The sequence below is a fragment of the Schistocerca cancellata genome, chromosome 2 (assembly GCF_023864275.1).
Source record: "Schistocerca cancellata isolate TAMUIC-IGC-003103 chromosome 2, iqSchCanc2.1, whole genome shotgun sequence".
Taxonomy (NCBI): Eukaryota; Metazoa; Arthropoda; class Insecta; order Orthoptera; family Acrididae; genus Schistocerca; species Schistocerca cancellata.
In genome coordinates, this window is record NC_064627.1 from 1,118,206,920 (window position 1) to 1,118,233,984 (window position 27,065).

The 27,065-nt window shown below is 45.7% G+C and overlaps 1 protein-coding gene across 5 annotated transcripts in view; it reads right to left on the minus strand.

The window, feature by feature from the left end:
• LOC126163160 (inward rectifier potassium channel 4-like) overlaps positions 1–27,065 on the minus strand; it is a 717,192-nt gene that overhangs the window by 462,064 nt on the left and 228,063 nt on the right. For all 5 annotated transcript variants that reach the window (XM_049920096.1, XM_049920094.1, XM_049920098.1 and 2 more), the window contains exon 2: positions 14,297–14,777. In XM_049920096.1, the coding sequence (XP_049776053.1) occupies positions 14,297–14,777 (481 nt within the window). The remainder of the gene's footprint in view (positions 1–14,296; positions 14,778–27,065) is intronic.

The following is a 27,065-nucleotide window of genomic DNA, read 5'->3' on the forward strand; positions in this document are numbered from 1 at the left end:
GTATAACATTAGCTGTCAAAACAATGACATACCTGGTGGACGTCTAGTTCAAGTGCAGATGACTCGAAAATGGTTCAAATGGCTCTGGACACTATGGGGCTTAACATCGGAGGTCATCAGTCCCCTAGAACTTAGAACTACTTAAACCTAACTAACCTAAGGTCATCACACACATCCATGCCCTAGGCAGAATTCGAACCTGCGGCCGTAGCAGTCGCGCGGTTCCGGACCTAAGCACCTAGAACCGCTAGGCCACCGCGCCCGGGCAGATGACTCGGACTCAATAAAAGTTATTACTCTAAGTTTTCACGATGCTGAGTGAAATCATGCCTACACGTCCTGTCTGACACAACGTTCTTGTTTTAGTGAACTGCTACGTTCTTTTATACAAGGTGATTCAACAACCCTTACCACCGTGCCAAATATTTTCATATCCTCTCACTCGCTTCACGCATACTTCTAGTCCCACAAAAAAAGTGAACAGAACTTTTTTGTAGAAAATTTAGTGTAGTCAAATTTTGTACGGGCTATGTTTATGCTGGAGGCTATGGTTTTCGTTTTACTCAAGATAACGCATTTAAAGATCACTTTCGTACATTGTTATTGAATAAACAGTGAAAACTATACGAGTACAGAATTTAACTACATTAAATTTCCAACAAAAAGATTTTTTAAATTTTTTCTGCATGACTAATAGTTTGTGTGTAGCAAGCTAGAGAATATAAAAATGTTGCGTGTGGTGTTTGAAGGTGTTGCAGGTTGCATAAAACCCAGCTGTAGGGGCAGCTGAATCATTTGGCGTAGATGACGAAGACTTTTACTATTATCCCTCCCACCAGCGCGAGTCTGACAAACCACATCAACCAACATTTTCTCCACAACTCCACTGCCTGTTCTCTATCCGTCTATCCTCCACCACGATCCCGTCACACCTTCTCATTACCTGCAGCGGGTTATCAGGCAAAACCTGAAGCCGGTATCATCTCCAACTTCTCGTCTCCTTGGTGTTCTCCATACGAAGTCAATTCCATCGAAGCACCATTTCCACGTTATTAATACTATCATTCTTTGGCACGTTTCTGTGTTTTTTTATATGACTCTTATATCGTGCTGCCAGCTCACCCTCGCATAGGGGAATGAAATGACAATAATGAAAAAGACTGTCTTGTTATATCATGGAATATGTAAACATGGAGAACACGACGACAGTGTCCTTTTAAAAAGAATGATGCATTGACACACTACATAGTGAGATGGAAAGAGCTACAATTAAAAGAAAATGTTTTTATAAATACAACGTATTTTAAAGGAGAATTGATCTGTAAGCAGTCTTTTATTCTCACAGCTATCACCTCAAAACCACAGAACACTCCAAAGTCTCCACTGTGATTAAAAAAATATATAATAACAGTCCCGGCATAATATGTTGTAATTTCTGTTATTTTGCAGGACTGTCGACAGAAGTAAAATTGAAAAAAATTCTCTATATTTAGCACCCTTCCGTTTCAGCTTTATGCGTAAGATAATGAAAGAATATAAATGAGCAAATAATGGAAAAATTGCAGTGCCTGAGGTATTTGTGTTAATAATCTCATTATACACAAACAAAATATTAAGTTTATAACACTTCTGGAAATCAGATCAATGAGAATCATTTCTAGCTTGATTCAGGAGCCCACTACTGCTGGCGCATCAGCCTTTGACGACACGAGAAGGGTAAACAACTCAATGCCAATGTGCACTGCACAAGATGCGACTAAAATGTTCGTTGAGGGTGCTGATATGTAAATAGCAACGTGTATTATAAATTCGTGCACGGACGAATGCTCATGGATCACAATAATAAGTGTCACGTACCATTAAACACGTCAGGCTGCAACAGATTTGTCTGTAAACAAAGACTAGTGTCACAGAACAATGAAGGAACACACAAAATTTCGTTAAGAATTGCAAAAAATGGGGAAGGAGATACATGAAGTTGCTGACAGGGTATAGAACAAAAAATTAACACACTTATGAGGCATAAAGAAAACTGTTGATGATGTATCACGATCGTATCAACTGTCAACAAGCAAAGAGACAGACAACGTCGGTTACAGTGCGATAAAAGAAGGACGAAAATCGGTGCCAACTAAATAAGAATTAGGAAATTAAAAGGAGATTTCATCTTCCATTAGTAGTAACTTAATAAAGGTTTCCCTTTGAAGTGTTCATTTCGGTTTTAAAAAACGTTACATATCAGTAAAAAATGTTTGCTGATGTATGGCGTGTGTAATTAATTTCACTCGTCTCATTTGGCAGCAGGAAGTGGCATCTGACACAAATATCAAGCGAAATATGATTTGTAATATAATTTCAAATAACACGCTAAGTGCTAAGCATATGTTCACGCCTCAAGATTAGACACATTGGACTGAAACCGGCTATTGAATCCTGTAAGAAACAAAAAAGGTATCTGGTTATTGTTTTTTTTATTCAAGTAATTAGTCCCTATATGAAGAGCGATGGGTTTTCGAAATGAAAAGTCAACAAAGCATTCCGTGTCTGGAATTTTGTCGAAACAATGTGATTCGGAATAGAGGCGGATAGGTTGTAAACATCACAACTGCGATACAGTTCACTGTACCACAAACTACAGGGAAGATACACGAAGTATTGTCTGAAGCGTGGCTTTTTATAGCCGACCGACAAATAACTTAAGGGAAGTTAGAGCCGTGGCTGTCCAGTGACTCAGCGGTCAGCAGCTTGTGAGAGTTAATGGGCTGCAAATATTCGGCCCCGCCCGCGAAACAAACGAGTCGGGGGGGGGGGGGGGCAGGGGAAGCCTTTGTACGAGACAGCGAGTGGCCTGTGTGTCTGGCCTTACCGCAATTCATTGTGGCTGTGGCGCCTCGCGAAGGGCGCGCCCCTAACGTATCCGAACAATACTCGCAGCTAAAGCGCAGGCAACTGCAGCTATGCAGAGCGCGCCACGGGTCACATCGGCTCTGACCACAAACGAGCGATACCTTTACATGCAGTGGAAAAAAATTACGCCAGTGAGTCACTAGAAGTATTTCCAGAATGAGGGAAGTACTGCAAGCCCTAATAAGTAATCAGAATTGCGGTTTGACGCGGCTGGCCACGTGTCCTCTACTGCGCCAAACTTTTCATCTCAGAGTAGCACTTGCAACCTACGTCCTCAATTATTTGTTAGATGTATTCCTGTCTCTCCTTCCACCATCCTTCACACCTACAAATCCTTGATCCACCCCATCCTCTTATGCCAGCGTAGCTTGGATTTCCGCCCCTTCCAGGTTCTATAAATCCCTCCAAATCATCGAACGCCATGCGCTCCGCCTCGCCTTCCGCATCCGCCTTCCGTCCCCAACGCGTATCCTCTACGACCTCATCCCCTTCCCCCACCTTCTCCTTTTCCTTGAACACATCCGCCGCCTTGATCCCCCACACCCCCTGGTGTCTCCCTTCTCTCCACCCCCAGCCCGTTGCCGCGCCTTTACCGTTGTGTGCCACCCTCTCTCCATCTCCACACTCTCCACCTCCTTTCCCATCTACCCCTCCCAGATGATGAGCTTCGCCCTGACATCTACCCTTCCTACCAACTCTAACCCCATCTTCCTGCCTCCTCCTCAGGGCTCCACCTCCCTTCTCCTGAGCGGCTTCCCCCTCCTACTCCCCCCCCTTTCTTGTGCTCCCTTTCAGTGTCTCTGCACTCCCTCCTTGTCTCCTCTCTTCATCTCCTGCCCCACCAGTCTACTGCCTCTTCGTGTACCTGCTGACATGCCTACTCTCTTCATCCAGCCGCCTCCACTGCTGCCCCTTGCTCTCCCCTCCTTTTCTACATCTATATCTACATCCATACTCCGCAAGCCACCTGACAGTGTGTGGCGGAGGGTACCATGAGTACCTCTATCGGTTCTCCTTTCTATTCCAGTCTCGTATTGTTCGTGGAAAGAAGGATTGTCGGTATGCCTCTGTGTGGGCTCTAATCTCTCTGATTTTATCCTCATGGTCTCTTCGCGAGATATACGTAGGAGGGAGCAATATACTGCTTGGCTCTTCGGTGAAGGTATGTTCTCGAAACTTTGACAAAAGCCATACCGAGCTACTGAGCGTCTCTCCTGCAGAGTCTTCCACTGGAGTTTATCTATCATCTCCGTAACGCTTTCGCGATTACTAAATGATCCTGTAACGAAGCGCGCTGCTCTCCGTTGGATCTTCTCTATATCTTCTATCAACCGTATCTGGTACGGATCCCACACTGCTGAGCAGTATTCAAGTAGTGGGCGAACAAGCGTACTGTAACCTACTTCCTTTGTTTTCGGATTGCATTTCCTTAGGATTCTTCCAATGAATCTCAGTCTGGCATCTGCTTTACTGACGATCAACATTATATGATCATTCCATTTTAAATCACTCCTAATGCGCACTCCCAGATAATTTATGGTATTAACCACTTCCATTTGCTGACCTGCTATTTTGTAGCTAAATGATAAAGGATCTATCTTTCTGTGTATTCGCAGCACATTACACTTGTCTACATTGAGATTCAGTTGCTATTCCCTGCACCCTGCATCAATTCGCTGCAGATCCTCCTGCATTTCAGTACAATTTTCCATTGTTACAACCTGTTCCATCCTCTCCGGCCTCTCCCTCGGCAGGTCCCACCTGGCAGTTTTATCCGACATGTGTGCTCCAAGTGGGTTTTAAGTGCGTTGTTCTGGAGTGTTTTTAATTATGTAGCCGACCTTTAACCTGTGTGTGTGCCTGCAGTGTCTACTTTGAGTTTTACGAATCGCCAACTATGTTTTTTAACTTAATGATGACTTTTTGGATTGTCCCTCCATGAACGTCTCCATGTAGGAGTATTTTTACCTCCATTATCTCCCCTTACTCTTTTTTATGTTCCCCTTTTTTATCACCTTATGTATGTAACACTTTATTCTTGTCTTAGTTGTCGTGTCACTTGGCTGAAGAACAGCAGATTGTGCCGCTGACAGCCCTCCCCTGCCCATATGAGGCAGGGGAATGAAATCATAATAAAGGAAAAAAAAATATTCCTGTCTCTGCCTTCCCCTGCAGTTCCCATCCTCTACAGCTCCCTCTAGTATAATGAAAGTTATTCCCTGTTGCCTTAACAGATGTCCTGTAACTGTCTCTTCTTCTTATTGTTTTCCATATGTTCCTTTCTTCATCGGTTCTGTGGAGAACTCCTCATTCCTTACGTCCCCTGCAGTTCCCATCCTCTACAGCTCCCTCTAGTATAATGAAAGTTATTCCCTGTTGCCTTAACAGATGTCCTATAACTGTCTCTTCTTCTTATTGTTTTCCATATGTTCCTTTTCCATATGTTCCTTTCTTCATCGGTTCTGTGGAGAACTCCTCATTCGTTACGTTGCGAGTCTATCTAATTTACAACGTCCTTCTACAGCACCATATCTCCAACGCTGCGATTCTGTGCTGTGGTCCAAACGTACATCCTCTGAAATTTCTTTCTCTAGTTCAGTCCAATGTTTGAGACGTTTTCTGACTGTGGAAGCCCTCTTTGCTTGTAACAGTCTGCTTTTTATGTCCTCCTTGCCTCATCCGTAACGTGTTGTTTTTCTTTCAAGGCAGCAGAGCTCTTGGTCCCCAATTTCGATGCTATGTTTATCGCTATTCTTATTTCTGATACTCCTCATTACTTTAATCTTTCGTCGGTGTACTCTCTGACCATATTCTGTACTCATTAGGCTGTTCATTTTATTCAACAGTTCCCGTAATTATTCTCCACTTTTCTGAGGATAGCAAGGTCATTATCGAATCTTGTCATTGACCTCCTTTCACCCTGAATTATTTCAGTCCCTCTCTTAAATCTTTCTTTTATTTTCGTCAACGTCTCTTGCGTGTATAGATTGAACTGTAGGGGCGAAAGACTGCATTCCTCTCTTACACCCTTATTTATCCCAGTACCTCATTTTTGATCTTCTGTACTTACGTTTCCCTCTTTGTTGTTGAAGGCCTACATACTGTACATTGCCCGTCTTTCCTTGCTGCTTCACTACAACTTTTCTCAAAGTTTCGAACATCTTGTACCATTTTACATTGACAAACGCATTTTCTGGGTCGACAAATCCTACTAACAGGTCACGGATTGTCTTAAGTCTTGCTTCCATAACCGATACAATGTCAGGACTGCCTTACCGGTGTCATTACCTGTCCAAAAGCTTAACTGATCTTCGTCTAACAGTTCCTCAGTTTTCTTTCCCATATTTCTGTGTGTTATTCTTCTCAGAAGCTTGCATGTATGATCTGTTAGGGATTGTACAGATGATATTTTTCTGAAAGTCTAATGGTATCTCTCCACTCTCACAGATTCTACACGCTAATCTGAATAATCGTTTGGTTGCCACTTCCCTCAATGATTTTAAAAATAGCGAAAGAATGTTATCAATCCCTTTTGTCTTATTTGATTGCAGGTCTTCCAAAGCTCCGTAAACTCTGACACTAATACTTAATCACCTGTGGCTTCTATAACATCTTCCATTTTTTTCTTCTGTCACGTTCCCGTATTCTGTCCATTTCTCTCTCTCTATCTCTCTCTCTTTTTCTCTCACTGTCTCCTTCTCTCTCTCACTCTCTCTTCTGCATCTAACTGTGGAATTGTCATTGCGCGTTTGACTTCAATTTCACCAAAGACATTTTTTTGGAATATCCGTATGCTGATCCCATAGCCCGCCCGCCTAGCCGTGCGGTCTAACGCACGGCTTTCCGGATTTGGAAGGAGCGCCTGGTCCCCGGCACGAATCCGCCCGGGGGACTTGCGTCGAGGTCCAGTGAGCCGGGCAGTCTGTTCAAATGGCTCTAAGTACTATGGGACTTAACATCTGAGGTCTTCAGTCCCCTAGACTTAGAACTACTTAAACCTAACTAACCTAAGGACAACACAGACAGCCCTGCCCGAGGCAGGATTCGAACCTGCGAACGTAGCAGTAGCGCGGTTCCGGATTGAAACGCCTAGAACCACTAGGCCACAGCGGTCGGCTCGGCCAGTCTTTGGATGGTTTTAGGCGGTTTTCCGTCTGCCTCGGCGAATGCGGCCTGGTTCCCCTTATTCCGCCTCAGCTACACTATGTTATCGATTGTTGCGCAAACAAGTTCTCCACGTACTCGTACACCACCATTACTCTAACACGCAAACATAGGAGAGGGGGGGGGGGGGGTCTCTGAGCACTATGGGACTTAACTTCTAAGGTCATCAGTCGCCCAGAACTTAGAACTACTTAAACCTAACTAACCTAAGGACATCACACACATCCATGCCCAAGGCAGGATTCGAACCTGCGACCGAAACATAGGGGTTACACTCGTCTGGTGTGAGACGTTCCCTTCCAGAATGACTAGATCGCCCAGGTAATGCCACAAAAACATTCCCTAGACCACAACGATTTTTTCTCCGGCTTGGATACTTTCTAAGATTGTTGCGTGATTGCTTTCACACATTTCACGCCGTGTACTACAAAGGCCTTCAGTCAAGTGGAGCACAAAAAGTGATTCAGCTGAAAAAGCCACCTGTCCCCACTCGGTGGACTCCGAGTTGTGGTACTGGAGTGCAAATTCCCGCCTTCGTCAGCCTGGGTGCATGAATCAGGCAGCTGCTGCCATTGCCCATGCGCAGCAACGTTCACTGAACGGTGGTTGAGGAGACACTGTTGGTAGTCCCTTGTGTCATCTGGGTGGTCACTTGCTCAACAGTTACACGTCTGTTCGCTCGAACACATCTCCGCAGCCGACGTTCACCTTTCTCACTGATGGCCCACAGCTGTCTCGGCGCCGGTTTTGGATAGGCTGTTTTACCGTGCACAATATACTTTAACCACGACGGCATGCAAACAGTTTACAAACGTATCCATTTTGGAAATGCTTCCATCCTTGGCCCAAAAGCCAATGATTATGCCCTTTTGGACGTCAGGTAAAACGCTTCGTTTCCGCAGTACGATAAGGACTGCACTGTTTTCCGCGTGCCGCCGACACACTTTATACACCACCCACTGCTACCACTGCCACCCGCCGTCTGTGTGTGGTTATTGCACGCTGACGTCGAACATAGGCAGTGGTCACATTAATGTGACTGGAATGTAATATGGAAATGTGGTTCTGCCCTGAGCAAACACAATTCTTCCTGTTTTAGTATCCAAAAATGTTTCGGTGAAGTTTCTCTATCTTCAGTGGGTTAATTTACTCTCTCAGACACTTCTCCAAAACATGTTTCGGTATCAAAATAGTAAGTACTGAATTTGCTTAAGGCAAAACCCATATACATATTAGGAAGAAAACACGGACAAAAAAGAAACCTTCAACCACAAAATGATAGTTTGGGAAATAGTCCGCTGAGATTACGACGGTTTCAACCATTATATGACATCTGTCCTACTCAGCACATGATTTGAGATGTGTGCACGTTGGAACTGGCTCTCACTAATCTCCATGAGTTGTAGGCGACGGCTGAGCGATTGTGGATGACGACAGCTTCTCAACTTCTTGTCTTGTAGAATTCAAGACAGGATTCACGGCGCGGATTTCAGTGTAAAATGGTGTTCCACACTCTGTATTAAATCGAAATTAACCATCACAATTAGCGCTCAGAGCACAAGAGTAGATGACAAGATGATTGCGGCATGCACCACCTGTGTTTAATGACTGACAACTACGAAATGCGAATGTTTCATGAAATACTGGTTATTGGTGTTTTATCATATCATGACACATTTATTCCAGGTATCCAGACAAGTTGTAGCTTTCATATTTGACACGTAATAATGAGACGCGTGTCATACTAGTCACCAACACGTGGTTAGCGCTGTTTCAGATATACTCGCCCAGATTTCAGCTGCTCAGTTCTTACCTGCTATTTAAGCGACTCGACCCTTTTCCGAGCTTACGAGTACGAGGTGCATTCAAGTTCTAAGGCCTCCGATTTTTTTCTCCGGACTGGAAAGAGATAAAAACATGCGCATTGTTTTAAAATCAGGCCGCGTTCATTGTCAATACGTCCCAGAGATGGCAGCACCGTACGGCACATGGAATTTTACTGCCAGCTGCGAGAATGAGGTTTTAAATACTTAAAATGGCGACGTTTTCCTTACTTGAACAGCGTGCAATCATTCGTTTTCTGAATTTGCGTGGTGTGAAACCAATTGAAATTCATCGACAGTTGAAGGAGACATGTGGTGATGGAGTTATGGATGTGTCGAAAGCGCGTTCGTGGGTGCGACAGTTTAATGAAGGCAGATCATCGTGTGACAACAAACCGAAACAACCTCGGGCCTGCACAAGCCAGTCTGACGACATGATCGAGAAAGTGGAGAGAATTGTTTTGGGGGATCGCCGAATGACTGTTGAACAGATCGCCTCCAGAGCTGGCATTTCTGTGGGTTCTGTGCACACAATCCTGCATGACGACTTGAAAATGCGAAAAGTGTTATCCAGTTGGGTGCCACGAATGCTGACGGACGACCACATGGCTGCCCGTGTGGCATGTTGCCGAGCAATGTTGACGCGCAACGACAGCATGAATGGTACTTTCTTTTGTTGGTTGTGACAATGGATGAGACGTGGATGCCATTTTTCAATCCAGAAACAAAGCGCCAGTCAGTTCAATGGAAGCACACAGATTCACCGCCACCAAAAAAATTTCGGGTAACCGCCAGTGCTGAAAAAATGATGGTGTCCATGTTCTGGGACAGCGAGGGCGTAATCCTTACCCATTGCGTTCCAAAGGGCACTACGGTAACAGGCGCATCGTACGAAAATGTTTTGAAGAACAAATTAGTTCCTGCACTGCAACAAAAACGTCCGGGAAGGGCTGCGCGTGTGCTGTTTCACCAAGACAACGCACCCGCACATCGAGCTAACGTTACGCAACAGTTTCTTCGTGATAACAACGTCGAAGTGATTCCTCATGCTCCCTACTCATCTGACCTGGCTCCTAGTGACTTTTGGCTTTTTCCAACAATGAAAGACACTCTCCGTGGCCGCACATTCACCAGCCGTGCTGCTATTGCCTCAGCAATTTTCCAGTGGTCAAAACAGACTCCTAAAGAAGCCTTCGCCGCTGTCATGGAATCATGGCGTCAGCGTTGTGAAACATGTGTACGTCTTCAGGGCGATTACGTCGAGAAGTAACGCCAGTTTCATCGATTTCGGGTGAGTAGTTAATTAGAAAAAAAATCGGAGGCCTTAGAACTTGAATGCACCTCGTATTATTCCATTTTGCGGATTTTATAGTGGCTGATGCTTCGCTTAAAGACTGCAGTATTACGTTCGGCGATATGTAGCGTCTTCGAAAGTGGCGTTTATGTATGTATACCTGAAATGGCGATTAATTATCTTTTATGGCTTTCTTGACTATCTGCAAAATCTTATACTCACAGAAATAAACTAGGCTATACTGTAAAGTTTCTTCGTTATTAATTGTCTTTTTATAGTGTATCATTTGTGCGTACAGATTATTTAGAAAGAAAAGTTACGAGTGCGCACTTGGCACGGGAGTTGTATCAGGCACATACTTCGAGGGGTGGTGGTGATGGTGATACTGAACAAAAATCTCCAAATGAACATATGCCCTTTCCTTAACAGTATCCGACACACAGTTGTTTGAAAAGCATGGGCTTCAGTCGCATTTCCATCTTCTCCAGAACCCACGTGTGAATACTACAAAGCAACGTTAGGCTACGTAGTGTTTTCTTTAGTAACCATTCTGTACGGTCAGTGACAGTACATCACTGAAACGTATCTTGGGCGTTGTATCGGTCGGCACGGAGTCATTTCTTGACCACTGAGGTCACCCGATGTTACTGCATTAGGTTACTGTTTGTGGGGTTGGCTTAAGGGGGAAGGATGAGCTTCTCGCTCTTATTGTACACGTGTGTGCTCAAGAAATAGACCGTCCGAATGAGCTCAGATCAGCAAAATAGCTGCCGTCAAGAGCTGCAAAAATGCGTAGCGGTAGACGGTGGACTTCTTGAACATCTTTTGTGAGGAAAAGTACTCCATTAACCCAGACGTCAGATCACAATATTTCATTTACTATCATCTACATTTTCCTGTTCCCCATTGTTTTCATTAGTTTCCTCGGAAACTGTTAAAAACAGGGCATATGTTCGTATGACTTTTTTTTTTTTTTGGAATAACTAATACTTCACCCCTAAAAGGATGTACCTTCCCTTCTGACTCACCCTGTCTTATACACTCCTGGAAATTGAAATAAGAACACCGTGAATTCATTGTCCCAGGAAGGGGAAACTTTATTGACACATTCCTGGGGTCAGATACATCACATGATCACACTGACAGAACCACAGGCACATAGACACAGGCAACAGAGCATGCACAATGTCGGCACTAGTACAGTGTATATCCACCTTTCGCAGCAATGCAGGCTGCTATTCTCCCATGGAGACGATCGTAGAGATGCTGGATGTAGTCCTGTGGAACGGCTTGCCATGCCATTTCCACCTGGCGCCTCAGTTGGACCAGCGTTCGTGCTGGACGTGCAGACCGCGTGAGACGACGCTTCATCCAGTCCCAAACATGCTCAATGGGGGACAGATCCGGAGATCTTGCTGGCCAGGGTAGTTGACTTACACCTTCTAGAGCACGTTGGGTGGCACGGGATACATGCGGACGTGCATTGTCCTGTTGGAACAGCAAGTTCCCTTGCCGGTCTAGGAATGGTAGAACGATGGGTTCGATGATGGTTTGGATGTACCGTGCACTATTCAGTGTCCCCTCGACGATCACCAGTGGTGTACGGCCAGTGTAGGAGATCGCTCCCCACACCATGATGCCGGGTGTTGGCCCTGTGTGCCTCGGTCGTATGCAGTCCTGATTGTGGCGCTCACCTGCACGGCGCCAAACACGCATACGACCATCATTGGCACCAAGGCAGAAGCGACTCACATCGCTGAAGACGACACGTCTCCATTCGTCCCTCCATTCACGCCTGTCGCGACACCACTGGAGGCGGGCTGCACGATGTTGGGGCGTGAGCGGAAGACGGCCTAACGGTGTGCGGGACCGTAGCCCAGCTTCATGGAGACGGTTGCGAATGGTCCTCGCCGATACCCCAGGAGCAACAGTGTCCCTAATTTGCTGGGAAGTGGCGGTGCGGTCCCCTACGGCACTGCGTAGGATCCTACGGTCTTGGCGTGCATCCGTGCGTCGCTGCGGTCCGGTCCCAGGTCGACGGGCACGTGCACCTTCCGCCGACCACTGGCGACAACATCGATGTACTGTGGAGGCCTCACGCCCCACGTGTTGAGCAACTCGGCGGTACGTCCACCCGGCCTCCCGCATGCCCACTATACGCCCTCGCTCAAAGTCCGTCAACTGCACATACGGTTCACGTCCACGCTGTCGCGGCATGCTACCAGTGTTAAAGACTGCGATGGAGCTCCGTATGCCACGGCAAACTGGCTGACACTGACGGCGGCGGTGCACAAATGCTGCGCAGCTAGCGCCATTCGACGGCCAACACCGCGGTTCCTGGTGTGTCCGCTGTGCCGTGCGTGTGATCATTGCTTGTACAGCCCTCTCGCAGTGTCCGGAGCAAGTATGGTGGGTCTGACACACCGGTGTCAATGTGTTCTTTTTTCCATTTCCAGGAGTGTATTACTATTGTATCGTTTGTTGCTGCTCATTAACTCCACTAGCTGATTGTTGTGTGTTAATAAAATGAAAACGCAATATACTGAAATAAACGGAATACACCGTATGTTAATTACGGTATAAGGGAAAGAGTCCTTTAAGGGAGTCACCTTTAAGTATTTTGCATTAAGACCTTAAACTATAATAATAGTAAAAGTATTGTACATGAAATAACGTGAAAATTTACTTAAAGAGCCTTCATTTTTGTTTCTAAAGTGATACTGTTTTATATCGTGCGTCGTTACCTTTGTGGCGTTTTTTTACCTAATGAAATTTAATTCTCTGATTCTTCAGCGATACTACTAGTTAGAACCTACATCTTGTACACGAGTCCGATTGCCAAAATTACTTCTATTGTCACGGAAGTTCAGATTTTAAGAATATGATTAACAACAGATAGGATGCATTGTGTATACTGTTAAATGTTTTCCGTTCGCATGATGTGTACAGCGAGCCTACTATACTGTCCTTCAAGACCGTCTTTATATCTAGGTGTTAGTGAACAGTGTCAGTCGGAAGCAGCAGGGAAGTAATAATTCTGTTTTTTTTTTTTTTTCGCCAGATTAAATGCTCTCTTCACCTTATTTCAAAGTATTTCAAAATAGATGGAACTACTGGTCTCTGCGGCATCTGCATGTAGTAACTTTGGTGCTCGTTATTTCCTGCAGGGAAAAGCAAATATTTAGACGACAGAAACTACTCAGTTCTAGATGTCTTTCAGTAACGAATAATTTAGCTGTAACGCTAAAATATCTTAACTATGTTAATTTCTGGGAAACAAAGCGTTTGATTGGTGTGAGTGTGTATGTGTGTGTGTGTGTGTGTGTGTGTGTGTGTGTGTGAGAGAGAGAGAGAGAGAGAGAGAGAGAGAGAGAGAGAGAGACCCCAGAACTAACTACCAAATATTTACCGAAACACTTCCTCCTAGTTAAACTAGTTAATAATGACGGAAACAGGGGGAAACTGTATTTCAGTTGTGGTTACCGAATGCTGAAGATTTTCCCTTTGTGAATGGACTGCCAATTCAAACGATTGCCGAGGCTCGAAGCCCAATTTTTGCAGGCGAAATGCTTGCCAATATCTTCACTTTAACATTATTATTTAGTGGGGCTGTAACGTAGCAATATCGACTTTGCTGTCTTACTGGACATAATCAATGTTACTTATTCATGATTCGTGCAGAAAAAAAAGGCAGTCCGTCTTCAGGCCACGAGTGGCCTACCGGTACCATGCGACCGCCGTGTCATCCTCAGTGGAGGATGCGGATAGGAGGGGCGTGTGGTCAGCACACCGCTCTCCCGGTCGTTATGATGCTATTCTTGACCGGAGCCGCTACTATTCGGTCGAGTAGCTCCTCAGTTGGCATCACGAGGCTGAGTGCACCCCGAAAAATGGAAACAGCGCATGGCGGCCGTCCAAGTGCCGACCACTCCCGACAGCGATTAACTTCGGTGATCTCACGGAACCGGCGTACCCATTGCGGCAAGGCCGTTGCCACGATTAGTGCGGTGGTCACACCTAATTCTGAGTGGGTGTTTCTTCTGATATTTTAATACTACGAGCTGCACGAACTATGCAAAGGTTCCTCCGGGAGCCTGCTGTTACTCACCATGAACGCCTGAATCATGACCCCGACGATGCTCTGCAGGCACATGACGAAGATGGCCTCGGGGCACTCCTCGGTGGTGTGCTTGGAGCCGTAGCCGATGGTGTGCTGCGTCTCGACGCTGAAGAGGAAGCACGAGGCGAAGCCGGACACGTCGCGCACGCAGGGCCGCCAGCCGGCGTCGACGTCGGACAGGTTGCGGCCGAGCGCGGCGGCCACCTTCTCGTTGTGCTCGGGCTCGAGGTCGCCGTGCGACAGCACGATCAGCCACCAGATGACGGCGAACGCCAGCCAGCTCAGCACGAAGTTCATCGCGAAGACGAGCAGCGTCCAGCGCCACTGCGCGTCCACCAGCGTCGTGAAGATGTCCTGCAGGTAGCGGCGGCGGCGCTTCGCCACGTTGCCCTGCACCACGTTGCAGTCCCCGTTCTTGAAGATGACGCGCTTCCGCACGCGCCGCGAGCTGAACCGCGTCTGCCGGTATCTGCGGACACAGGCAGCCACGCTGTACACGACGCCGACGCCTCGTCACGCTACAGGCACGCTTAAAGTCGTGAAAGACAGCTGACGCTAAATGCAGCCAACTGGGGATCAGTTATCTCCAATATACGAGGTAAATAATGCGACAGCCAAGAGGAGCAGGCACTGATATGAAGCGAAACAAAGTATTAAAGCAGCTGCTGTATAGAAGTGAGCAGTAGAGTGCGGTGCTCAAGAATTATTCTATCTATGGAGAAGAAATAAAAACCTTGAGGTTTGCCGATGACATTGTAATTCTGTCAGAGACAGCAAAGGACCTGGAAGAGCAGTTGAACGGAATGGACAGTGTCTTGAAGGGAGGATATAAGATGAACATCAACAAAAGCAAAACGAGGATAATGGAATGTAGTCGAATTAAGTCGGGTGATGCTAAGGGAATTAGATTAGGAAATGAGACACTTAAAGTAGTAAAGGAGTTTTGCTATTTGGGGAGCAAAATAACTGATGATGGTCGAAGTAGAGAGGATATAAAATGTAGACTGGCAATGGCAAGGAAAGCGTTTCAGAAGAAGAGGAATTTGTTAACATCGAGTATAGATTTAAGTGTCAGGAAGTCATTTCTGAAAGTATTTGTATGGAGTGTAGCCATGTATGGAAGTGAAACATGGACGGTAAATAGTTTGGACAAGAAGAGAATAGAAGCTTTCGAAATGTGGTGCTACAGAAGAATGCTGAAGATTAGATGGGTAGATCACATAACTAATGAGGAAGTATTGAATAGGATTGGGGAGAAGAGAAGTTTGTGGCACAACTTGACCAGAAGAAGAGATCGGTTGGTAGGACATGTTCTGAGGCATCAAGGGATCACCAGTTTAGTATTGGAGGGCAGCGTGGAGGGTAAAAATCGTAGGGGGAGACCAAGAGATGAATACACTAAGCAGATTCAGAAGGATGTAGGTTGCAGTAGGTACTGGGAGATGAAGAAGCTTGCACAGGGTAGATTAGCATGGAGAGCTGCATCAAACCAGTCTCAGGACTGAAGACCACAACAACAACAGTGTGGATATACCGGGTGGTCAAAAAGTTAGTATAAATTTGAAAACTGAATAAATCACGGAATAATGTAGATAGAGAGGTACAAATCGACACGCATGCTTGGAATGACATGGGGTTTTATTAGGACAAAAAAAAACCATATTGCTAGACGCGTGAAAGATCTCTTGCGCGCGTCGTTTGGTGGTGATCGTGTGATCAGCCGTGTCTAACCACTACGCCACCTCGCTCAGTCCCATCATACGTGACTTTTAAGTTTATTTATTTGTTAATAATTCTATTCGCAACACATATGCCGCGGAATGTACCTAGAAAATTATAGCATTGCACGACACATAGTTTAGGAGATATGACTTCACAAACATTTAGTTGAGTGAAAACGAAACTGAAGGGCTAAATTCGGTACAAATACAGGTGAAATATGTGTAGAAATATGGGGTAAACATATTAAATATACCGGGTGATCAAAAAGTCAGTATAAATTTGAAAACTGAATAAATCACGGAATAATGTAGATAGAGAGGTACAAATTGACACACATGCTCGGAATGATATGAGGTTTTATTAGAACAAAAAAAATACAAAAGTTCAAAATATGTCCGACAGATGGCGCTTCATCTGATCAGAATTGTAATAATTAGCACAACAAAGTAAGACAAAGCAAAGATGATGTTCTTCACAGGAAATGCTCAATATGTCCACCATGACGGCCGGAGTGGCCGTGCGGTTCTAGACGCTACAGTCTGGAACCAAGGTTCGAATCCTGCCTCGGGCATGGATGCGTGTGACGTCCTTAGGTTAGTTAGGTTTAATTAGTTCTAAGTTCTAGGCGACTGATGACCTCAGAAGTTAAGTCGCATAGTGCTCAGAGCCATTTGAACCATGTCCACTATCATTCCTCAACAATTGCTGTAGTCGAGGAATAATGTTGTGAACAGCACTGTAAAGCATGTCCGGAGTTGCGGTGAGGCATTGGCGTCGGATGTTGTCTTTCAGCATCCCTAGAGATGTCGGTCGATCACGATACACTTGCGACTTCAGGTAACCCCAAAGCCAATAATCGCACGGACTGAGGTCTGGGGACCTGGGAGGCCAAGCACGACGAAAGTGGCGGCTGAGCACACGATCATCACCAAACGACCCGCGCAAGAGATCTTTCACGCGTCTACCAATATGCGGTGGTTCTAATAAAACCCCATGTCATTCCAAGCATGTGTGTCAATTTTTACCTCTCTATCTACATTATTCCGTGGTTTATTAAGTTTTCAAATTTATGCTGACTTTTTGATGGCCCAGTATATACCACACTGAAGAGAAGTTGTTACACCTGTCTAATATCGTGTTGGGCACCCGCGAGCACGCAGAAGTGTCGCAACACGACGTGGCATGGACTCGACTAATGTCTGAAGTAGTGCTGGAGCGAACTGACACCATGAAACATGCATGGCTGTCCATAAATCCTAAAGATTATGAGGATGTGGAGATCTCTTTTGAACAGCACGTTGCATGGCATCCTAGATAGGCTCCATAACGTTCATGTCTGGGGAGTTTGGTGGCCACCGGAAGTGTTTAAACTCAGAAGAGTGTTCCTGCAGCCACTCTGTAGCAATTCTGGACGTGTAGGGTGTCGCGTTGTCCTGCTGGAATGCACAATGGGCATGAATGGATACAGGTAATCATACAGGATGCCTACGTACGGTCCGCAGCTCGTGGTCGTGCGGTACCGTTCTCGCTTCCCACGCCCGGGTTCCGGGGTTCGAATCCCGGCGGGGCCAGCGATTTTCTCTGCCTCGTGATGACTGGGTGTTGTGTGCTGTCCTTAGGTTAGTTAGGTTTAAGTAGTTCTAAGTTCTAGGGGACTGATGACCATAGATGTTAAGTCCCATAGTGCTCAGAGCCATTTGAAGCCTACGTGCGTTGCACATGTCAGAGTCGTATCTAAACGTATCAGGGGTCCTATATCACTCTAACCGCACACACCACATGTACTATCATCGCCACAGATACTACCACAACGCCGCGCCAACACAAGGTTGGCAGCCCGTCCTCTGCCGAGAACAGCGCACTCTAGCGGGCTGTGCAGCTCGACGGAGTTGGAGTGCGCCTCGCTCACTTCTGAGCTAGATTTCAACCTAGGCAGACGCACTTTCATAATCGGCCCTCAGCCAGTTCTGTAATGTTTGCACTGATTCTCTGAGGAGGGCCCATCAGGATTAGTCCGTGAGAATATGTTGTATTAGTTACAGCCGCAGCTGCAGTCCTACAAACTACTGAAGATAAGTAATTTTCATTGTACTATGTGTTTCTTGAACAATAATCCTTCTCTCTAACAGTGTGCCTTACCACATATTATTGCAACCTGGACTCCATCAGCTCCTATCAACTCGGCCTCCTACTTATTTGCATTTAGTAACGAGCTGAAAAAATATTAAAAACTACCGTCCTATCAGCTTGCTCTCAATTTTGTACAAAAGTTTTACAAAGATCTTGTTAAACCGAATTAGTTCCACCCTAGACTCAGCCCAACCTATAGAACAAGCTGGATTCCGAAGCAATTGTAGCACTATTGACCACATTCTGACCGTTAGTGAAGTGATAAGCAGAGCGAATGAATACCAACTGCCTCTCTGCATTGCCTTTGTTGACTTTGAAAAGGCATTTGACTCCGTTAGCCATGTAGCTGTCCTCCAAGCTTTGAGTGAGCAAGGAGTGGGAGCAGCATACATTGAAGTGCTCAGGAAAATCTACGAGAATTCTTCAGCTTATATTAACATCGGCGAATCAACTCAAGAATTCCGCATCATGAGGGGTGTCAAGCAAGGCGATCCCGTCTCCCCAAAACTGTTCTCTGCTGTATTGGAAATGGCTATGTCAAAGCTGAGCTGGGAAGGTAAGGGAATTAGATTTAATGGAAGAAGGCTTACCAACTTGAGATTTGCTGATGATATTGCCTTACTGGCCAAAGACTTCACAGAGCTCCAAAACTTAGTTACAGATCTTGCATCGGAATGTCAGCTGGTTGGCTTGAACATGAACCTTTCCAAAACAAAATTAATATCCAACAAGTGGGTCCCAGCTGGAGATGTGAAAGTCAAGGACAGTCTACTAGAAGAGGTCAGTGAATATGTCTACCTTGGCCAGATTATAAATATGAAGGGAGACATAAGACCAGAAATCTATCGACGCATCAAGCTTGGTTGGCAAGCATTTGGGAAGAATTCAAAAGTATTCAGATCAAAAATGCCAGTAAATCTGAAGAAAGCAGTATTTGACCAATGCATTCTTCCTGTGATGACGTATGGCTGCGAGAGATGGACACTGAACTCATTCACAAAAGGGAAACTTAGGACAGCACAGAGAGCCATGGAGAGATCAATGCTGGGCTATACAAGGAAGGACAGGAAAAGGGCAGATGACATCCGGTCTGTGACGAAGGTTAATGACATCTTAGAGAGAGTAGGTTCCTTGAAATGGCAGTGGGCTGGCCACGTCGCAAGAACAGATGGACGAAGCTAGTACTGGAGTGGAGTCCGAGAGAGCACCGGAGGCCTAGAGGAAGACCACCAGACAGATGGGACAAAGACATCAAGAAGATCGCTGGTAGCACTTGGCAGAGAACTGCCCAAGACCGTCCCACTTGGAGAAGACTTCTGAAAGCCTACCTGAATCCACGACTCGAAGAGGCCACATCATCTAATGATTGAATTGGCTGATGATGATGATGATGATGAAAACACCCACGCATTTTGTGCCTCTAAACAGTGAGAAACAATACCACATACAGTTACAGAGCCTCCACCAGCTTGAACTGTCCCCTGCTGACATGCAGAGTCCGTGGATTCATGAGGCTGTCTGGATACCCGTGCACGTCCATCCGCTCTATAAAATTTGGCAGGCCGCTGTGGCCGAGTGGTTCTAGGCGCTTGAGTCCAGAACCGCGCTGCTGCTACGGTCGCAGGTTCGAATCCTGCCTCGGGCATGGATGTGTGTGATGTTCTTAGGTTTAAGTAGTTTCTAAGTCTAGGGGACTGATGACCTCAGATGTTAAGTCCCATAGTGCTTAGAGCCATTTGAACCATTTTTTTGATAAAATTTGAAACGAGACTCGTCCGACCAGGCAACATCTTTCCAGTCATCAACAGCCCAATGTAGGTGTTGACGGGCCCAGGCGACGCGTAAAGCTTTATGCCGCGCAGTCAGAAAGTGTACAAGAGTGGGCCTTCGGCTCCGAAGGCCCATATCGATGATGTTTCGTTCAATGGTTCGCACACTTGTTGGTGGCCCAGCATTGAAATCTGCAGCACTTTGCGGAGGGGTTGCATTTCTGTCACGTTGAACGTTTCTCCTCAGTCGTTATTAGCCCCGTTTTTGCAGGATTTTTTCCGACCATAGCGATGTTGGAGATTTGATGCTTTACCACATTCTTGATATCCACGGTACACTCGTGAAACGGTCGTACGGAAAGAACTCCATTTCATCGCTACCTCGGAGATGCTGTGTCCCATCGCATGCGCGCCGATTATAACACCACGTTCAAACTCACTTAAATCTTGATAACCTGCCGTTGTAGCAGCAGTAACCGATGTGCCAACAGCGCCAGACACTTTTTGTCTTATGTAGGCGTTGCCGACCGCAGCGCTGTCTTCTGCCTGTTTAAATATCTCTGTATTTTAATACGTATGCCTATACCAGTATATTTGACGCTTCGGAGTATATATTGCCGCCGTTTCTACAAAAACGAACAAAAATCTCAAAGGCTTTCGCGCCAGAATGTCTTAGTTGCTGGCAAGTATTCCGGGGTATGGACACCGAGCGAGTTAGCGTGGAAGTGAGGATCGGAAGCGGAACGGTTCAAACCCGTGTCAGGCCATCCTAGCTCAGCTTTTTCCTGATTTCCCTAAGTCTCTGCAGGTAAAGGCCGGGATGGTTCCTTTGAAAGGATGGGGCCGATTTGCTTCTCCATCCTTCCCTAATCCGAGCTTGTACTCCGTCTCTAATTGCCTTGTTGTCGACGGGACGTTAAATATCAAGAAACCCCTCCTTCCTCTGAACGGACAGAGCTCTATAAGACCGATAGATAAGTTTTAACTTTAATAAAATTCATTTAAAAAGTTGTTTTAACTCTGACAAGGATAAGAGCTGCTGACCAAGCGTAAAATTCCACCATGCCCCTCTTTCACAGTATTTAGTTTGCTCACCGACGTCTGTCACGTCGGTTGTAGAACTCAGCGCGACCCCGCTGAGAACGGAAAACATTCACTGACCAGAGTATACAACCCGAAGGATTTACCAGTAGTTAAAAAAAAATACTGTTCCAATATTTCGGGTCCCGAATAAAACACGTCACAATGGAGAAGTATGCTTTTAATAGTAAGCGAAACGTCGTTTGTTTTATCATACATGACAGGTACATACCCAGAAATATTTTATTGAAATATTGGGGAAATCATTGCAAGGTGGCGTTGATACACCGCGGCATTACGTGATCTCATAGACAAACTGTGGCCGGAGTGGCCGTGCGGTTCTAGGCGCGTCAGTCTGGTACTGCGTGACCGCTACGGTTGCAGGTTCGAATCCTGTCTCGGGCATGGATGTGTGTGATATCCTTAGGTTAGTTTGGTTTAAGTAGTTCTAAGTTCTAGGGGACTGATGACCTCAGAAGTTAAGTCCCATAGTGCTCAGAGTCAAGTGAACCATTTTTTTTATTAATATACAGGATGTAGGTACAGACACTTTGATAATCGTGATAATCGGTACCTTAATATGCATCCAGTTCAGTTTGTTAGTTGTTTCTCCTTTGCGTCTAACAGTCTTCCCGCAAACACATCACATAATTTACTGTCCGATATTTTTTCTGCATGGGTGTAACTGCTTCACAAAGTGGACTGTGCCTTTCGGTATACACTATCGGTTCTGCGTCCATGCGTCCGCACTTCAGTATCTGACCTGCTGCGCGGAGGAAAATAACCATTAATGGCTTGCTTGTGCCACGCGTACTTGGAAGCAGTAACCAGCCTAAAAACGTACTACTCGTAATAGCGATGGTTATTAGTCCCCAGATGAAGTAAATAATGATATAATGTTCTTCAGTACTACACTCCTGGAAATTGAAATAAGAACACCGTTAATTCATTGTCCCAGGAAGGGGAAACTTTATTGACACATTCCTGGGGTCAGATACATCACATGATCACACTGACAGGACCACAGGCACATAGACACAGGCAACAGAGCATGCACAATGTCGGCACTAGTACAGTGTATATCCACCTTTCGCAGCAATGCAGGCTGCTATTCTCCCATGGAGACGATCGTAGAGATGCTGGATGTAGTCCTGTGGAACGGCTTGCCATGCCATTTCCACCTGGCGCCTCAGTTGGACCAGCGTTCGTGCTGGACGTGCAGACCGCGTGAGACGACGCTTCATCCAGTCCCAAACATGCTCAATGGGGGACAGATCCGGAGATCTTGCTGGCCAGGGTAGTTGACTTACACCTTCTAGAGCACGTTGGGTGGCACGGGATACATGCGGATGTGCATTGTCCTGTTGGAACAGCAAGTTCCCTTGCCGGTCTAGGAATGGTAGAACGATGGGTTCGATGACGGTTTGGATGTACCGTGCACTATTCAGTGTCCCCTCGACGATCACCAGTGGTGTACGGCCAGTGTAGGAGATCGCTCCCCACACCATGATGCCGGGTGTTGGCCCTGTGTGCCTCGGTCGTATGCAGTCCTGATTGTGGCGCTCACCTGCACGGCGCCAAACACGCATACGACCATCATTGGCACCAAGGCAGAAGCGACTCTCATCGCTGAAGATGACACGTCTCCATTCGTCCCTCCATTCACGCCTGTCGCGACACCACTGGAGGCGGGCTGCACGATGTTGGGGCGTCAGCGGAAGACGGCCTAACGGTGTGCGGGACCGTAGCCCAGCTTCATGGAGACGGTTGCGAATGGTCCTCGCCGATACCCCAGGAGCAACAGTGTCCCTAATTTGCTGGGAAGTGGCGGTGCGGTCCCCTACGGCACTGCGTAGGATCCTACGGTCTTGGCGTGCATCCGTGCGTCGCTGCGGTCCGGTCCCAGGTCGACGGGCACGTGCAGCTTCCGCCGACCACTGGCGACAACATCGATGAACTTTGGAGACCTCACGCCCCACGTGTTGAGCAATTCGGCGGTACGTCCACCCGGCCTCCCGCATGCCCACTATACGCCCTCGCTCAAAGTCCGTCAACTGCACATACGGTTCACGTCCACGCTGTCGCGGCATGCTACCAGTGTTAAAGACTGCGATGGAGCTCCGTATGCCACGGCAAACTGGCTGACACTGACGGCGGCGGTGCACAAATGCTGCGCAACAAGCGCCATTCGACGGCCAACACCGCGGTTCCTGGTGTGTCCGCTGTGCCGTGCGTGTGATCATTGCTTGTACAGCCCTCTCGCAGTGTCCGGAGCAAGTATGGTGGGTCTGACACACCGGTGTCAATGTGTTCTTTTTTCCATTTCCAGGAGTGTATATAGGTCGACAAACTCAGATTTACCCGGTATTCATATCGCCAAATTTCTATTAGAAACGAAAACAAAAAGTGAACTGTGCTTGTAGTGAAGTACCGGAAAAATTTCATTCCATGTAATCGTGAAAATACCTTTGAAAATATGAAATAGTCGTACAGTGATACCTCATGAAACGTGATGGGTAGGTGGTTTTTACCTCAACAGCGATTGTTGCCTGACTGTAAGGGATGTTTGTACGAAGTTTGGTTGAAATTTGTTCAGTGGTGTAGGAGGAGATATGTAACATACACAAACATATGTACGCCCATTTTATGGTATGTATGGTTATCTTCTTTGTGACAGGCTACTAAATATTTTTGTAAACCTGGAATGGCCTTTGTTTGCATCTACAGCTGCATCTATAGTTTGGGAATCAGTGCGATGTGCATCGTAAAGGGTATTTCTTATTGTATTGTGAGTTCTTCTTGCTGCATTTTTCGATGTAGCGTGGGAAGAATACCCCCTTTATGCTTTTCTGCGAGCTGTTGTATGCCTGTATGCCTAGTGTTATCTGCACGATCTTCAAAGACAGATACGTAGGATCCCGAAGAATATTCGTAGCTTCTAAAAACAAGAGGTTTTTGAAATTTTCGAAGCAGGTTCTCTCGAGATTTACGGCGTCGCCGTTCGGTTTCTGCCGGTCGGATTTTTCGACATTTCCGTTCCGCTCTTTCGTCAGTCAAGTAGACGGCCACCATTCGCCCACCCTTCTTTCTACACGTATGTGTATGTCTCGTATTCGCACAGTGTCTTTGATAGTTGTACTCTTTTACTCAGAATGTACTGCCCGGCGGGCGTTACCTTACCGGACACGTGTCGCACGGCGGCTGGATACCTCGCGACTCGCCTGGATACTTGGTGGCCACACCGGAGCATCGACGCTCGCTTGCACGCTGGAAATCTCTCTTCCAATGCTGAGTCATAAAATGCTTGTGGAAGAAAATATTTTTGGAAATATGAACCGCTGCGGAATTTACGTAGTATTAGTTGTAAGGGTTTTGTCAGGACTGGATGTATGAAACAGGCGAAATACCATCAGACTTCAAGAAGAATATAATAATTCCAATCCCAAAGAAAGCAAGTGTTGACAGATGTGAAAATTACCGAACAATCAGTTTAATAAGCCACAGCTGCAAAATACTAACACGAATTCTTTACAGACGAATGGAAAAACTTGTAGAAGCCGACCTCGGGGAGGATCAGTTTGGATTCCGTAGAAATACTGGAACACCTGAGGCAATACTGACCTTACGACTTATCTTACAAGGGAACCTCCCCATCGCACCCCCCTCAGATTTAGTTATAAGTTGGCACAGTGGATAGCCCTTGAAGAACTGAACACAGATCGATCGAGATAACAGGAAGAAGTTGTGTGGAACTATGAGAAAATAAGCAAAATGTACAAACTGAGTAGTCCATGCGCAAGATAGGCAATATTAAGGACAATGTGAGCTTAGGAGCGCCGTGGTCCCGTGGTTAGCGTGAGCAGCCACAGAACGAGAGGTCCTCGGTTCAAATCTTCCTTTGAGAGAAAAGTTTAACTTTTTATTTTCAGTTATTGTCACAAACTCTTATGTTTTCATCACTTTTTTGGGAGTGATTATCACATCCACAAGAAAACCTAAATCGGGCAAGGTAGAAGAATCTTTTTACCCATTCGCCAAGTGTACTAGTTAGGTGCGTCGACAAAATATTCATCGCATATGCTGTCACCAGTGTCGTATAGAATATATCAGACGTGTTTTCCTGTGGAGGAATCGGTTGACCTATGACCTTGCGATCAAATGTTTTCGGTTCCCATTGGAGAGGATCGTCCTTTCGTCAACTAATCGCACGGTTTTGCGGTCGCAAAACACAGACACTAAACTTATTACAGTGAACAGAGACGTCAATGAACGAACGGACAGGTCATAACTTTGCGAAAATAAAGAAAGTAAACTTTTCAGTCGAGGGAAGATTTGAACTAAAGATCTTTCGGTCCGCAGCTGCTCACGCTAACCACGGGACCACGGCGCTCCTGAGCTCACATTGTCCTTAATATTGCCTATCTTGCGCATGGACTACTCAGTTTGTATATTTTGTTTATGTTTTCATGGTTCCACACAACTTCTTCTGTTTTCTCGATTGATCTGTGTTCAGTTTTTCAAGGCCTATCCGCTGTGCCAACTTTGAACTAAATCTGAGGGGGGTGCGATGGGGAGGTTCCCTTGTTAGAAGAAAGATTAAGGAAAGGCAAACCTACGTTTCTAGCATTTGTGGACTTAGAGAAAGCTTTTGACAATGTTGACTGGAATACTCTCTTTCAAATTCTAAAGGTGGCAGGGGTAAAATACAGGGAGCAAAAGGCTATTTACAATTTGTACAGAAACCAGATGGCAGTTATAAGACTCGAGGGACATGAAAGGGAAGCAGTGGTTGGGAAGGGAGTAAGACAGGATTGTAGCCTCTCCCCGATGTTATTCAATCTGTATATTGAGCAAGCAGTAAAGGAAACAAAAGAGAAATTCGGAGTAGGTATTAAAATCCATGGAGAAGAAATAAAAACGTTGAGGTTCGCCGATGACATTGTAATTCTGTCAGAGACAGCAAACGACTTGGAAGAGCAGTTGAACGGAATGGATGGTGTCTTGAAGGGAGGATATAAGATGAACATCAACAAAAGCAAAACGAGGATAATGGAATGTAGTCGAATTAAGTTGGGTGATGTTGAGGATATTAGATTAGGAAATGAGACAAAGTAGTAAAGGAGTTTTGCTATTTGGGGAGCAAAATAACTGATGATGGTCGAAGTAGAGAGGATATAAAATGTAGACTGGCAATGGCAAGGAAAGCGTTTCTGAAGAAGAGAAATTTCTTAACATCGAGTATAGATTTAAGAGTCAGGAAGTCGTTTCTGAAAGTATTTGTATGGAGTGTGGCCATGTATGGAAGTGAAACATGGACGGTAAATAGTTTGGACAAGAAGAGAATAGAAGCTTTCGAAATGTGGTGCTACAGAAGAATGCTGAATATTAGATGGGTAGATCACATAACTAATGAGGAAGTATTGAACAGGATTGGGGAGAAGAGAAGTTTGTGGCACAACTTGACCAGAAGAAGGGATCGGTTGGTAGGACATGTTCTGAGGCATCAAGGGATCGTCAATTTAGTATTGGAGGGCAGCGTGGAGAGTAAAAATCGTAGAGGGAGCCAAGAGATGAATACACTAAGCAGATTCAGAAGGATGTAGGTTGCAGTAGGTACTGGGAGATGAAGAAGCTTGCACAGGATAGAGTAGCATGGAGATCTGCATCAAACCAGTCTCAGGACTGAAGACCACAACAACAACAGTTGTAAGAGAAGTGAACGTGATCAATTCAACACGTTGTAGGAACAACTTATGGAGTTTCAAGACACATTTTTGTGTCATTTACACATGACTGCAAAATCGTTCGACGTCCTTCTCACGGCAATTACAGAAAAACTACAAAAACCAAATACGAACTACAGAGCCTGGTATACTTCCACGTAGTGGAGACAAAGCTGATTATATTGCAACAAGCTCTTCGCGCCTTTTTAAACAGTTACAGTTTTTTAAAAAATACGGAAACAAAAATCACAATACAAAAAATAATTAATGTAGAATTATGAAATTTTGGGAATACATTTGTCTACGTAACAAATTTAAGATATCGATGTCGCA